Below are 12,463 nucleotides of genomic sequence, written 5' to 3'. Positions count from 1 at the left end.
TCAGGTGACCTCGTCCTCCTCCTCCTCGACCTCTTCATCCTCCTCCTCCTTTTCTTCTTCGTCTTCCCCTTCGCTGTCTTCACTGTCCTCGATCTCGTCCGATTCTTCGTCAGTCATTCTGACGTCTTCATCAATCTCCTCGGAGGAAGATCGATCGACTTGGACGGATCGTTCCTCTTCCAGCCCACTCCATTCCTCGAACTCTTCGTCCCCGGGCAAGCCGATCTCAGGAGAGATTCTTCTGGGTAGATTCTTTCTAGTCCTCGATCGACTAGCAGTCTAGTCAACAAGAAGAGTTAGAATCAGTCAAGTCAGAAAATGAAGTCCTTACCGGGTGGTCCTTAACGAAGCTGCAACCGACTCTTTTGCGGTTGCATTCGGCACATGCAGTCAGTCCATCCCGGACGAAGCACGGGATTGTGGTTTTTCCTCGGCTCTTAAGGCATTTTGCGCAGCGAAGTTCGGCCTTATACTGATTGTCACGGTCAGTAGGAATAAGCGGTCAATCTTTGAGTACTCACCAAAGTTCCGTCACCTAAGAACTCGGGATTGGAGTCGGGATCGACTCCGTTTGGAGGAAGAAGAGCCGCTTCTTCGATTCCCAGCTTGGTCAGAGATTTGAAGTCCATCTCTGAAGGCTCAGGACTATTCGATCTGGAGGAGACGGGAGACATGGCTCGACTTGGAGTAAAGGAACCGGTCGTATCTTGATCCTCGGCTAGAAGCAAGTCGTCAGTAATTCGGGGAGGCCCTCAACTGAGACTCACTGAAGAGGCGAGACCCAGCTAAAGGAGGTCAGCCAGAGGAAGTCGAAGACAAGGAGAGTTCAAGGACTCACCGATCCATTGGTGAACGAATGACCGCGCCGCGGCGTCTATTTGAACCACGGAGATCGGATCGCCTTCGCGGATCGGGACATCCCATTGGTCAACCGGATGACCGTGTCGAGCCATATAGCTCTGGAGCGATCTAGTCCAGCCAAGGCCATCTTCGGGATCGTCGTGCCATTGGTAATCCCAAACATCCTCCAGGATAGAAGGAAGAGGATGCTCGTCCCAATTTAGTGAGTCCAGCCAGTCATCGGTCTTACTTCGATCAGTTCAATGATCGAGGAGGTCTAATGATCGACTTACAAAAATATGGATCATCAAGATTCGTTCTATTGCGCGCCAGTCCCATGGTCCGAGGATGACGTACCGAACCGTTTCCTGAAGTCGATATAGTCGAGCACCAGTCCAGTAGTCGGGTGGAGGATCATGGAAAAGAACTCGATCGACCCTTTTGTGTTTTGCCTTGCCGACCGATCGCATATAGTCAACAAAGCCATCGTAAGTCACAGGGCCGACCATAGTAAGGATTAAGCTAGTTCGCGATCCTAGGCAAGGGGGGGTATGTTAGGTAGGCCTAACGTCAAAGGGATTGCCTAAGTCGCGAAAGCCTGTCAAAGTGGTTAAGCGCTGACACGTGACTTACGGCGAAGACCTTCCTTTCCGGTACAAGTCCTTACTTACCCTTTAGAGTCAGTATCAGCTGATCCCGGAGATCGCTCGGGCGAGGGATCGACTTGTCTAGACTCGGCAAGGGCAACCGAACTAAAGCCGATCGGTTCGGTCTAAGAACAATGAGTATACGGGGTACTCGACCGAGGACATTGGAAAGGCTATTGTTCTCTTGTAGAATATTCTAGTACGTTTGGAATGTATTTAAACACTGTGGTAGTGACCAGACAAATAACACTCTCTTGAACTTCAATCTATCGGTGTGAGCCACTCGATCGTCCATAGCTCCGCGCTGGACATACTAAGGTCGATCGTACTTATAGCCGTGCGCTAAGTCGATCTACCTTGACCCCTTCATTAGTATAGCCTCGCGCTACTCTGAAGGGTTCGGTAAGAGTAAGCTTCATCGATCTACGGTTAGAGTCGGGTTCGTGTTTAGTGGCATCCTCAACTATTGTTGTAACGCTCTATTCACTAAAGTCGTAACCGACTTACTTTGCTCAACCAAGTTTCTTAGCTTCATTAAGAACGTAGGCACTACTGTGCCACTCCGGACTTAGTGCGTGAACTTGTTGAGCGAAATCGATTCTCGATCGACTAAACCTCATAAGTCGATCACTCAAATCGTTGTGTTAATCCTCTTCACAACGAGATAATCCTCAATTCATTTCTTAACTAAGGCGACTACGATTACGTAACTACCGACGGTTGTTACTAAGTAAGTACTCGGTAAGTTAGCAATCCCAGTCCATAACACCGTCGTGCAAGGCATACCATCCTCGACGCCGGTGCAAATACCACCGCAGCCTGCAAGAAGGGTGTTCAAAAGCGCCACAAGGCGACGGGGACAGCTTGAGGGCGAGGACAGGTGAGTACAAGCCCTGCCCTCTAGTCTCGAGCGCGATAACACGCGAGTACACAGCGATGACGAGCACGCGGGCAAATGCCACACGTGCAAACGTAGCCGACAGATACAACACGAGCACCGGCGACCACGGGTACACTGGGCAAAGACCCAGCATGGTCGGAGCGCGACCAACAAGCGGACACCCCGCGCGGAACACGGGCAAGCAATGGGCGACGGCACACACGCTGACTGCGAGCGCACTCGGCGAATGCCCAGCACGCAAGCACGGCCGACGAACGGACCCCACGCGTGTGAGCAAAAGACCGGCGACGGCGACATTGGGCAGGGCCGGGGCACGCGCAACACACGCCGACTGCGAGCGTGGAGGGCGAATGCCTACTACGCAAACATGGCCGACAAGTTGTCAGCGCACACACTGGGCGGACAACCAGCAGACAGTGTACACGCCAACCGCGAGCACGCTTGGCGAATGCCCAGCACGCAAACGTGGCCGACGAACACACACGCAGGTGGGCGGGCACACGCAGGCGACGACGACATGCATGGCGACGACGAGCACGCCGGGCGAATGCCCAGCACGCAATCGCAACCGCTAAAACGGACCGCGCGTGCGTGACGGAAGAACGGGTGAGGGCACGCGGAGGACTGGGCACGGACGGGTATGGCATCAGCGGTGGGCAGGGCCGGGACGCGGCAAGAACGGGCGGGTGCAAGGGGGAGTGAGCGGGGAGGGTCGGAATGGGTGAGCGTGAGCGGACAAATGGGGAGGAGGGCGAGAGAACGGCGGGGGCGGGTGCAGATGCGCCAACCCCCACATGTAACCGCGCGATAGGTAAACTCGCGGTTCACCGCCAACACCGGCGGTGAAGCTCTCCAATGCGAGCCTGAAGCGCCAGCATTCAGTAGACAGCTAGATATGTAGATTATGGCATTGCTATGGTTCGTGGGCCTGCAAGCCCCGGTACACGAAAATTCCGTGAGACTTCACTGGCAGTAAGCGTGTCAGTAGCTACGTATCACAAGCCGTTAGCAAAATGCGCCTTTTGCTAATGACTGACAGATGTGAGCATTGAGTGACACGCTGACGGTTTGTAACGCTTTTGCGTTAGCATCCGTCAGCGCGTCAGCAACCGTTAGCAACCGTTAGCAAAATCGGACTTCTACTGATGCACCGACGCCTGCCCATGAGCGACCCCAACCGTTCCCCCCTCGGACCTCCTCAGCTGGAATTACCGGCCACTACCTGACCAACAACACACTCCTAGACTGATTATACGGACACACAAGGACGCCGTAACTGAGGACTGTCCGGTATACTTTGAACCCACAGTTTCGGGAGACACTGACGTCGAGCGCGATGCGACCCTGGTGAGCATCAGTATGATTAAATTGAAGACGCCAGGGATCTTAGCTAATGACACCCTGTACGAGAACAACGCGCGACAATAACACCCTCAACCAACCAGCTCCAGAAAGAAGCTACAGAATGCCCTGAAACTAACGACAGCTGGTTGGAAAGGTGCCCGCTACGGGGCAGAAGCCAGCGGCGGCCCATCCCCCTCGACAGCGGACTGACATAACTCTATTCGCTCCCGCAAGGACCCAACCACTCCGTGCAGAACTAGGAGACCACATCTCCAAAACGACGAACAAAGACCATCGATATAGCCACGCCCCCGACGCCGCAAGGACACGATGCTGTGAATCAATTTCAATCCATGCCACTCCTGGCACCTGCACGACAGCTGGGATCCAGGATGCTGCCCACTGACCGCAGCCTCCCGCGACGACAAAAAAAATGGGCCTGCTAGGGAGACTTAAAAAGAGGCTGGAGAACGAACCGAGTTCTGAGTGCCCAATAAGCAGTAACTCTCAGTACGCATCCCCGCTACTTCGTCTTCCTGCTACCGTGCATTTTTCTGTCATGTCTCAGCCTCCTACCAACGTCGCCCCCGCCTCCCTGCAGTCGAGCCCCGAAGGGCCGGAGAACGCCTCTGGTGCCCAAGGAGGACCCCTGAACAACAACAGAGCTCCCTCGCCCACCTACGCCCAGATGGCGGCGAGGCCTCCGTCCCCTAGGCCGGGAAGCAACTCACGCGGAGCAGCGTAAGTGCTACACTACTAAACACGAACTACTGTCTAAATGAAGTCAGCAGCGCCCCGGGTGGAACGACGCCCGCCACACCCCCGCCGACCCCACAGTCAATTGCGTCCCCGGACGTGGCCCCGTTCACGCGTACGCTTATAACACCGCGTCCCCCTTGCGTCTGCTAACTTACAACGACAGAGAGGACCGTCGAGCCCGAACCCGAGGACGACAATGACCAAGGATGGGCAACCGTCCAGCCGTCGAAGAAGGCAAAGAAGAATAAGACCAAGAAGGGCAAAGGGAAGGCTAAGGAAGCCGGCCCAAGGCCGACCCCGGCCGTGATTGCTGCCAGCTCCCCTGTGCCGCCCTCGCCCCCGAAACTCGAACCAAGGAAGCGCCGCCGCGTCGCCTCAGAGGACGGTGGGGACGACCTGTCATCGGACAAACACCAGAGTGCACCGCCGCCGACCGCCTTCCCGTCGAACTCGCTCCCAATCTTCGGCCAAAGCTCACCCTCCCCTTCCTACTTTGCCACAACGATGAACTTCGACGACAACGAACCCACGGACAATGGGAGCGACATGGACATCGACACCACCGTCGACCTCCGCGCTGATCAGTTCGGCCAGCCCGCTTTCCTCCGAAGTGACTCTCGCGCGGGCCCTACCCAATCATACGACCTCTCACAGCCCGTCGCGCCGACGACCCCTAGACCTAGCTCGTCGTCTGCGAGGAGATCTGGCCGCAGGAGCGCGAACGAGAACTCAGGCATATACGGTGTGTTACCCACTGCGTTAGCCAGAAGAGTCCAAGCTAATGCATGAGCCTCGCAGCGGACCACCCGTTCCCGTTGCGACAAGACCCAGCCTCATCGCGTGACCCACGTACTCCCACCCAGTCGCGCGGCCTGCGCGCTAGGACTGCAACGCCGGCGGCCCCGTCGAGACCTTCGACAAGGACGAGCCACAAGCGACGCGAGGAACGATCCCCTACGCCTCAGACCCCTCGCAATATCCACGAGACGAGCGATGACGAAAGGACGCCCCGCAGCACTGCACCCCGTAGCACTGCGCCCCGTAGCACCGCACCCCGCGAGTCGTCCTCTGAAGGTCGCAGCCCGACACCTCCTCGCCACAAATGCGGCCGAGGACGCTACTCTGTAGCACGCGCTACGAGGCGTCGTGACCAGCCAGAACCTGCCCGAACCCCATCCCCGGACCCCTACAACATCATAATGCAGGACCCCGACATCGTCGTAGCCCCCGCGGGTACCTACAGGCGCGTACAGGGTGACCACATCGACTGGAAGAAGAAGAACATGGACCCAGGGCAGGTTAAGGCCTGGGAGGAGCTTGTCCGCAAGAGACCAACGGTAGCTGTACAAGTTGGAGAGCTAGGTACGGAGGGGCCCGGTATCGGCGAGCGTGTCGACGAGATTGGCTCCATCCTCTTCCGCCTCTCTCAAATCCCGGACGTACTCGTCATCCCTGCGCACGGACCCAAGCCGGCACAGCCTCTACAGACGCTACGTAGCGCGAGCACTCCTAAGCCCGCGAACAAGGACCCCGTCTGGTACTTGATCGACGGCCTGACCGACAAATGGTGCGCCGCTCTCATCCGTGCTGCGTGGCTCAGCACGACGAAGATCTCCCTTAACTTCGAGGCCTGGACCCACGAGATCCCCCGTCTATGCGCTGCGTTCCGCCTCACCTTCCGCTTCCGCGCTAAATCCAAGGAAGACTACGACGCGATTGTCCGCCGCGAGCTCCTTGATTCGGACATCCAGAAGGTGATAATTGACGTTCTCCTTAGGGACATCGCGAAGGGCGGGCGCTGGAAACGTTATACGAGGGACGATGCCTTCGGCGAGATTCTAGACTCCGTCGACGTCGACGTCGTCACTTGCAGCATTACCGCGCACCTCTCCGAGCCGGTCGCGTTCATCCACATCACCCCCCCCACGGCCGATTGGCAGGACTGGCTACTGTTCTGCAAAGCGATCAGTCAGCACGGCTTTGGCTCTACTGCGTACGGCCATCCTGTCCCATTCACTGGACGCACCTACTGCGGCTACTGCCACTCCCTGGGACATACGTCTGGCCATTGCTCTGTGCGTTATGTACCTGGCTGGCACCAACCGCCGCCGCACCTTCTCCTCCAACAGCAGGCGAACAACGCCCGAGGCGCTCCTCGTGGTGGGAGGGGACGTGGCGGCGGGCGTGGGCGTGGAACTAGTGGCCGTGGCTTCTAACTCGTATGAACAGTCGTAAACTCTACAGGAACGATCTTGCACGCTACCCCAGTATACACGAGCACTTGCAACGTATGCGCTACGACTCTTGTACGATATTAAAACTGCCTCATGCTGTGTACCACCGTTTTCTTGAATGTCACCCTTTTGACCGCACTCCCTCGACCTGGAACGACTGATATCAGCACGACTAACGGTGTGCCCAAATCTACTGACCGCATAGCGGGACAGGAAAGCCACCGTGTGCACGATCTCAGCCAAGAACACTGCGAACACTGAGGGGCACTACTAGACTTGCCCCGCCGAGAGGCTTAAGCGACACCCTCGCCACCTGCGAGGACTAGCATGTCCCCTGAGAGACTCAGGAGCAGTCTCCTCTTGCCGTGGATCGTTGTAGCGGCAAGTATGATTAGCAACGGCGCCAAACGAAATATCAACCCCACACACGGATGTACTACAGACACAAGGCCAAAGCTCTTCCGGACGGCTAGGAGCTGACACGCCCCCTGCCCGTAGAGGCTCCAATGACCCCTCGGAAGGAACGGAGAGCAGGGCGACCCTCCGTGGCGCAAGCAGGCTGGGCACAGAGGGTAGCGTACACCTCCCCAGCAATGACGGGATAGATACTATCCAAACTTCGGCACGAAAGAGGGGCCGTAAGACGAAGGCAACACTAACAGTAGCCTCGCTCAATATGAACGGGAAAGGCCAGCTCACTGGCATCTCAAACAACAAGTGGAACTCGCTGAACCAACTCCTACGCGACGATAGGATTGGCATAATAGCGCTACAAGAGTCCCACCTAGACACGGAAGCTGTAGACATGATCCATAGACTGTACGGAAGACGAATGCATGTAGCCAACGGGACTCCTAACAGAGGGACGGCCTTCGTCCTGAATAGAGAACTGGTGGATGTCAGCCAGGTAACGACAACAACAGTAATACCAGGGAGAGCTCTATCAATCAGGACGCGTTGGCACAATGAGCAAATGATAACCATTCTAAACGTGTATGCACCAAACGACCCTACCCTGAACAAAAGCTTCTGGACAAATATCACAGAATACTATGAGAACCATCGAGGAAACAAACCCGACGTCATGCTTGGCGACTTTAACATCACGGAAGACTCAATTGACCGTATTCCTCCCCGTGAAGATAACGCAGGTGCAACTGAAGCGCTAGGCACCCTGCTATTAAGTCTGGGTCTCCGAGATGGATGGCGCGCGTCAGAGCCGACCCAGAGAGACTACTCATTCCCGCAGCGAGCCTCGGCATCGAGGTCGAGAATAGACCGCATATACGCGTCTGATAACATCTTGAACTCGTCACACACATGGCAAATAAAGACGACTTGCGTACCTACCGACCACAGACTAGTACTTGCGAAGATAAGCACAGAACATGCCCCGTATGTCGGCAAGGGCAGATGGTCAATACCCCTCCAGCTGATAGATGATATTAACTTCCTCAAAACAACAAAAGTAATGGGCGAGAACGCTCTCCTGGAGGCTCGTAAGTGCGCCGAACCAAACCAACGAAGCGCAACGAACAACCCACAGTTGATATACAAGAAATTCAAATCAAATCTAATATCATCAGCACGAGAAATGATGAAGAAAAAGGCCCCGAAGTTAGATGCGGCCATCAAGAAACTGACGAAGGAGGTCAACAGAATACAAAACCTCCCAGACTACGCGGACAACCACAAGCTACTCACCGAGGTAGAAGTGTTACTCGATCGCACAATCCAATTGGAGCGGAAACGATACCAGCACATCAGAGAATCGACAACAGCCCGGTACGCCCTAAACGCGGAGTCAATCAGTAAATACTGGTCGAGTATTAACAGGGAAAAGAGACCGCGAGACATTATATACTCCCTGAGGCTCCCCAACTCCCAAGCAACAGTTAACCGGTCGGACCAGATGGCCGAGCTTGCGCGAAACTACCACGACAAACTACAAAACGACGACGAACATACACAAAATGATGGCTCCGCATCGGAACGCATTCTGGGCGCCACTAACGAGATGAAATCCGTACTACAGGACCATGAGAAGGAGACCTTGAAGACGCCGATAAGCAAACCCGAGATCGAATCAGCACTGAAAAAGTCTAAGTCTGGGAAAGCCAGCGGACCGGACGGTATTCCATATGAACTGTGGAAGTCTCTATACAATGATGATAACCCATCAGAACAAAGCGGTACAAATTTCAACGGTATCGACCTACTGCTGCTAGTATATAGAGACATAGAAAAATTCGGTGTTGATCCCTGCTCAGGCTTCACCGATGGCTGGATGTGTCCTATATATAAGAAAAAGGACAGAAGAGATGTCAGTAACTACAGACCAATAACGGTGCTGAACTCAGACTACAAGCTGTATACCAAGATCCTGGCGTCCCGTCTAGCCTCTGTAGTAAAGTCAGTGGTACATCCAAACCAAGCGGGATTCATCCCAGGACGAAAGATAACTGATCAGACACAGACCTGTAGGACAATGGTCGACTACGCGGAGGCAACAGAGGAGAATGGAGTGATAGTAGCCCTGGACCAAGAAAAGGCATACGATAGGATCAGACACGAATATCTATGGGCAGTACTGAAGAAGGCTGGCCTACCTGAATCATTCATACAACGAATAAGAGAGTTGTACAAAGACGCAACTACAGTTGTCATCATTAACGGGGAATCCAGCTCCTCCTTCCGTGTGACACGGGGAGTTAGACAAGGCGATCCACTGTCGTGTCTCCTGTTTGACCTGGCAATCGAGCCGCTAGCCTGCGCCCTGCGGAATTCGGACCTCCGAGGGTTCCGCATACCGGGATACGCTGAACGTCTAATAACGACTCTGTTTGCTGATGACACATCGACCTTCCTATCCCAAACGGATAGATGGACTGACCTGTGGTCCATCCTGAACACATGGTGCGCTGCTTCGGGAGCGCGCTTCAACACGGGGAAAACCGAGGTAATACCGGTTGGTTGCCAGTCATACAGATCAGCAGTAATACAATCCAGGAGAATAAACCCCGACGACGATGAAGACGAGCAAATACCTGAACAAATCCACGTTGCGAAGGATGGCGAGGCAGTCCGTATCCTGGGAGCTTGGATCGGGAACAACACCCACAACGCTGCTATCTGGAGCCCGACAATAGATAAGGTTGAGAAGTTCCTAAAGAGATGGAGCTCCTGCAATCCGACAATGACTGGTAAACATAATATAATCCAGATGGGGCCGGGCGGCATGACTCAGTACCTGACGGCGGTACAAGGCATGCCGAAGACCACAACGAAGATTCTTACCCATATGATAAGGAACTTCGTATGGGGGAAAGACAAGATTCCCCCAATCAGCATGGGAACTCTGTGTATGAAATCTATGGATGGAGGTCAGGACATCCTCGATCTAGATAGCAGGAACGAAGCAATCGACTTAATGTGGTTGAAAAGATATCTACAACTAGGCACAGATCGGCCCATATGGGCATACATAACAGACGTAATCATAGCAATTAACGTCAGCAAAAATGCCGGAACGATCGAGAGAGCCACTCAGCTTAACATGTTCATTCAGAACTGGAAACCACGGCTAGACGCGAGATCACAGTTACCACACTATATAAAGACTATGCTGAGGACAGCCAAGAAATACAAGGCCAGCTTCGCAGCAGTGAAGCTAGATAAAGAGCTAAAAGGCCAACTACCTATATGGTACCATATTAGCGCAACAAAGCAACTACGACGCCTGGACAATACCAGACTTAGCAAATGCCTACGCACCGTACATGGTGTCATCACGGTTGCGGATATAGTACAGGCTGCACACCACGAAGCGGTGATCGAGATGAACAATGATGGAGCAGACGCTGATTGTACATGTGAGCAATGTAATGGAGATAGAGCTAAGGGATGCACAGATCCAATAAAGTGCAGAGACGCAGCGAGCAGATTGTTGAGGAACGTACAACTGAAATGGGATCCATCGACATCATCTCCTAACGATGGACTGACCCTCACCAGGAACCGGAAAAAGGCCAATGCCAAAGCGCACGATGAGAAGGGAGTCGAAGCCACATTTGACCCTTCAATAACAGAGCGTGGGGGTATCGCTGAGGCATTCAGGATCTTTGTCGACGACGACAACATCGACAACCCACCTGCGATAAGGCCACGCAGAGGCATAGAAGTCACGTCAGGACGACGCAGCGCTTACATCCTAGCGAGCCCTGGACCTGACCCCACGGAAGGCCGTAGAAGACGTGGACAACCTGATGGAAGTGGCTTGCTTATCATGAGACACAACACCATACATAACGACTTAGTCGCGTTAGAAGCGCACCTAGTGGATGACTGCTACTCCAGCGGTGAGCTGGCAGCAGCTATACACGCGGCACAGCTGACACACAAAGACGAACCTCTGCGATTTATATGCGAAACTGAGAACCTAAGCATTGTCCTAACCCGAGACCTAGAACGATGGGAGAGACTAGACTGGTTTGGTATCAGTAACCGTCTCGCATGGAAGGCACTAGTGAACATACTACGACAGAGATGTGCGACAACAACCTTCCGCAAAGCCGATGGAAGTGTAGAATGGTCCCTGATAGACAATGGACGGTCAGTAGCAAAGCAGCTACAAGCAAGGAACGAACTACACCTGATAAGGCCAATGACCAACCGATGCTTCAATATATCTGGGATTAGACTATCCGACCTGTCCCAACGACTGGCATATAGAATGATACGCCTGAGCCACAAGACTCGTAGACCTGCCACGCAGCGTGTCCTACAATCAGTACTCAGTAACATAGATAATGATGGCGGCGACTGTGCTAAGGAAGAGGAGATATGGACCAGCCTCCGGGCAAAAGAGATCCGCAAACCAGTACAAGATTTCCTATGGAAATGTCTACATAACGCGCATAGATGTGGGTCATTCTGGAAGAACATACCGAACTACGAGGATAGAGCGCTATGCTCCTACTGTGGTAACGAGGAGTCGATGGAACATATCATGACGCAATGTCAGGCCCCGGGCCGCGACGTTGTCTGGAATCTTGCTGAAGACATCTGGGAGAAGAAACAAGCCACATGGGCACGTCCTAATTACAATGAGATAATTGGCGTTGGCCTACAGAAATGGTACACCCCAAAGATGAAGCGTCGTCCAATGGCCGAACGATTCTGGAGAATCCTAATCTCAGAATCAGCATACCTGATATGGTGCTTACGATGCGAAAGAGAGATAGGCCACTCTGACGAACCTGGATGGAAACACACAGAGAAAGAAATATCAGCTAGATGGACGTCAGCGTTAAATAAGAGACTCCACCTAGAGATGGCGATGACCCATCGACGATTCGGACGACAGGCACTGAGAAGGGAGACCGTCACAAACACCTGGAGAGGGACGCTGTCGGACGAACATGCCTTACCTGATGACTGGACAAGTACAAATCGGGTTTTAGTGGGTATTGCAACCTCCGCGAGAAGAGCTCAAGGCGAAGGCTGACTGAGTCCCACACTGGCTTAATGAGCCGTGCGTAAATGCATTTTCTACCCTGGAAGCAATAGCGGGGAAACCCGCTGGCTGGCTGGACTGCGGGTATGACCAATTGTCATATGCCTAAGCCTACAAGAGCCCTCCAAAAAAAAAAAAAAAAAAAAAAAAAAAAGAGACCGGCTACCCAGCAACATCATGTCCGAGACGTTTTGTGCAGGTCTTATCAAGGTCTCACCATATT

The 12,463-nt window shown here is 53.8% G+C and overlaps 4 protein-coding genes across 4 annotated transcripts; 3 read left to right on the top strand and 1 right to left on the bottom strand.

Moving 5' to 3' along the window:
- On the bottom strand, positions 1-1,349 carry C8Q71DRAFT_855427 (uncharacterized protein; the record flags this gene model as incomplete). The annotated part of the gene is made up of 6 exons (XM_047927175.1): positions 1-279; positions 332-472; positions 522-718; positions 768-785; positions 839-1,085; positions 1,134-1,349. The coding sequence occupies 6 exons, from the start codon at positions 1,347-1,349 to the stop codon at positions 1-3; spliced, it is 1,098 nt and encodes a 365-aa protein (XP_047781793.1).
- A 2,942-nt stretch (positions 1,350-4,291) lies between these two features.
- C8Q71DRAFT_855426 (uncharacterized protein) lies at positions 4,292-6,707 on the top strand (the record flags this gene model as incomplete). Its single annotated transcript, XM_047927174.1, has 4 exons — positions 4,292-4,473; positions 4,524-4,603; positions 4,655-5,233; positions 5,290-6,707. The coding sequence occupies 4 exons, from the start codon at positions 4,292-4,294 to the stop codon at positions 6,705-6,707; spliced, it is 2,259 nt and encodes a 752-aa protein (XP_047781792.1).
- A 3,640-nt stretch (positions 6,708-10,347) lies between these two features.
- C8Q71DRAFT_687658 (uncharacterized protein) lies at positions 10,348-10,857 on the top strand (the record flags this gene model as incomplete). Its single annotated transcript, XM_047919819.1, has 1 exon — positions 10,348-10,857. A coding segment is annotated over one exon (510 nt), but the record flags the coding sequence as incomplete, so codon positions are not given.
- Positions 10,858-11,010: 153 nt separating this feature from the next.
- On the top strand, positions 11,011-12,231 carry C8Q71DRAFT_702598 (uncharacterized protein; the record flags this gene model as incomplete). The annotated part of the gene is made up of 1 exon (XM_047920257.1): positions 11,011-12,231. One exon carries the CDS (start codon positions 11,011-11,013, stop codon positions 12,229-12,231), a length of 1,221 nt encoding a protein of 406 aa, XP_047781790.1.
- Positions 12,232-12,463: the final 232 nt, after the last annotated feature.

The sequence above is a fragment of the Rhodofomes roseus genome (assembly GCF_022264815.1).
Source record: "Rhodofomes roseus strain CIRM-BRFM 1785 chromosome Unknown C8Q71scaffold_5, whole genome shotgun sequence".
Lineage (NCBI taxonomy): Eukaryota > Fungi > Basidiomycota > Agaricomycetes > Polyporales > Fomitopsidaceae > Rhodofomes > Rhodofomes roseus.
Note: the sequence above shows the minus strand (reverse complement) of the source record. Positions and strands in the feature narration are given on the sequence as shown.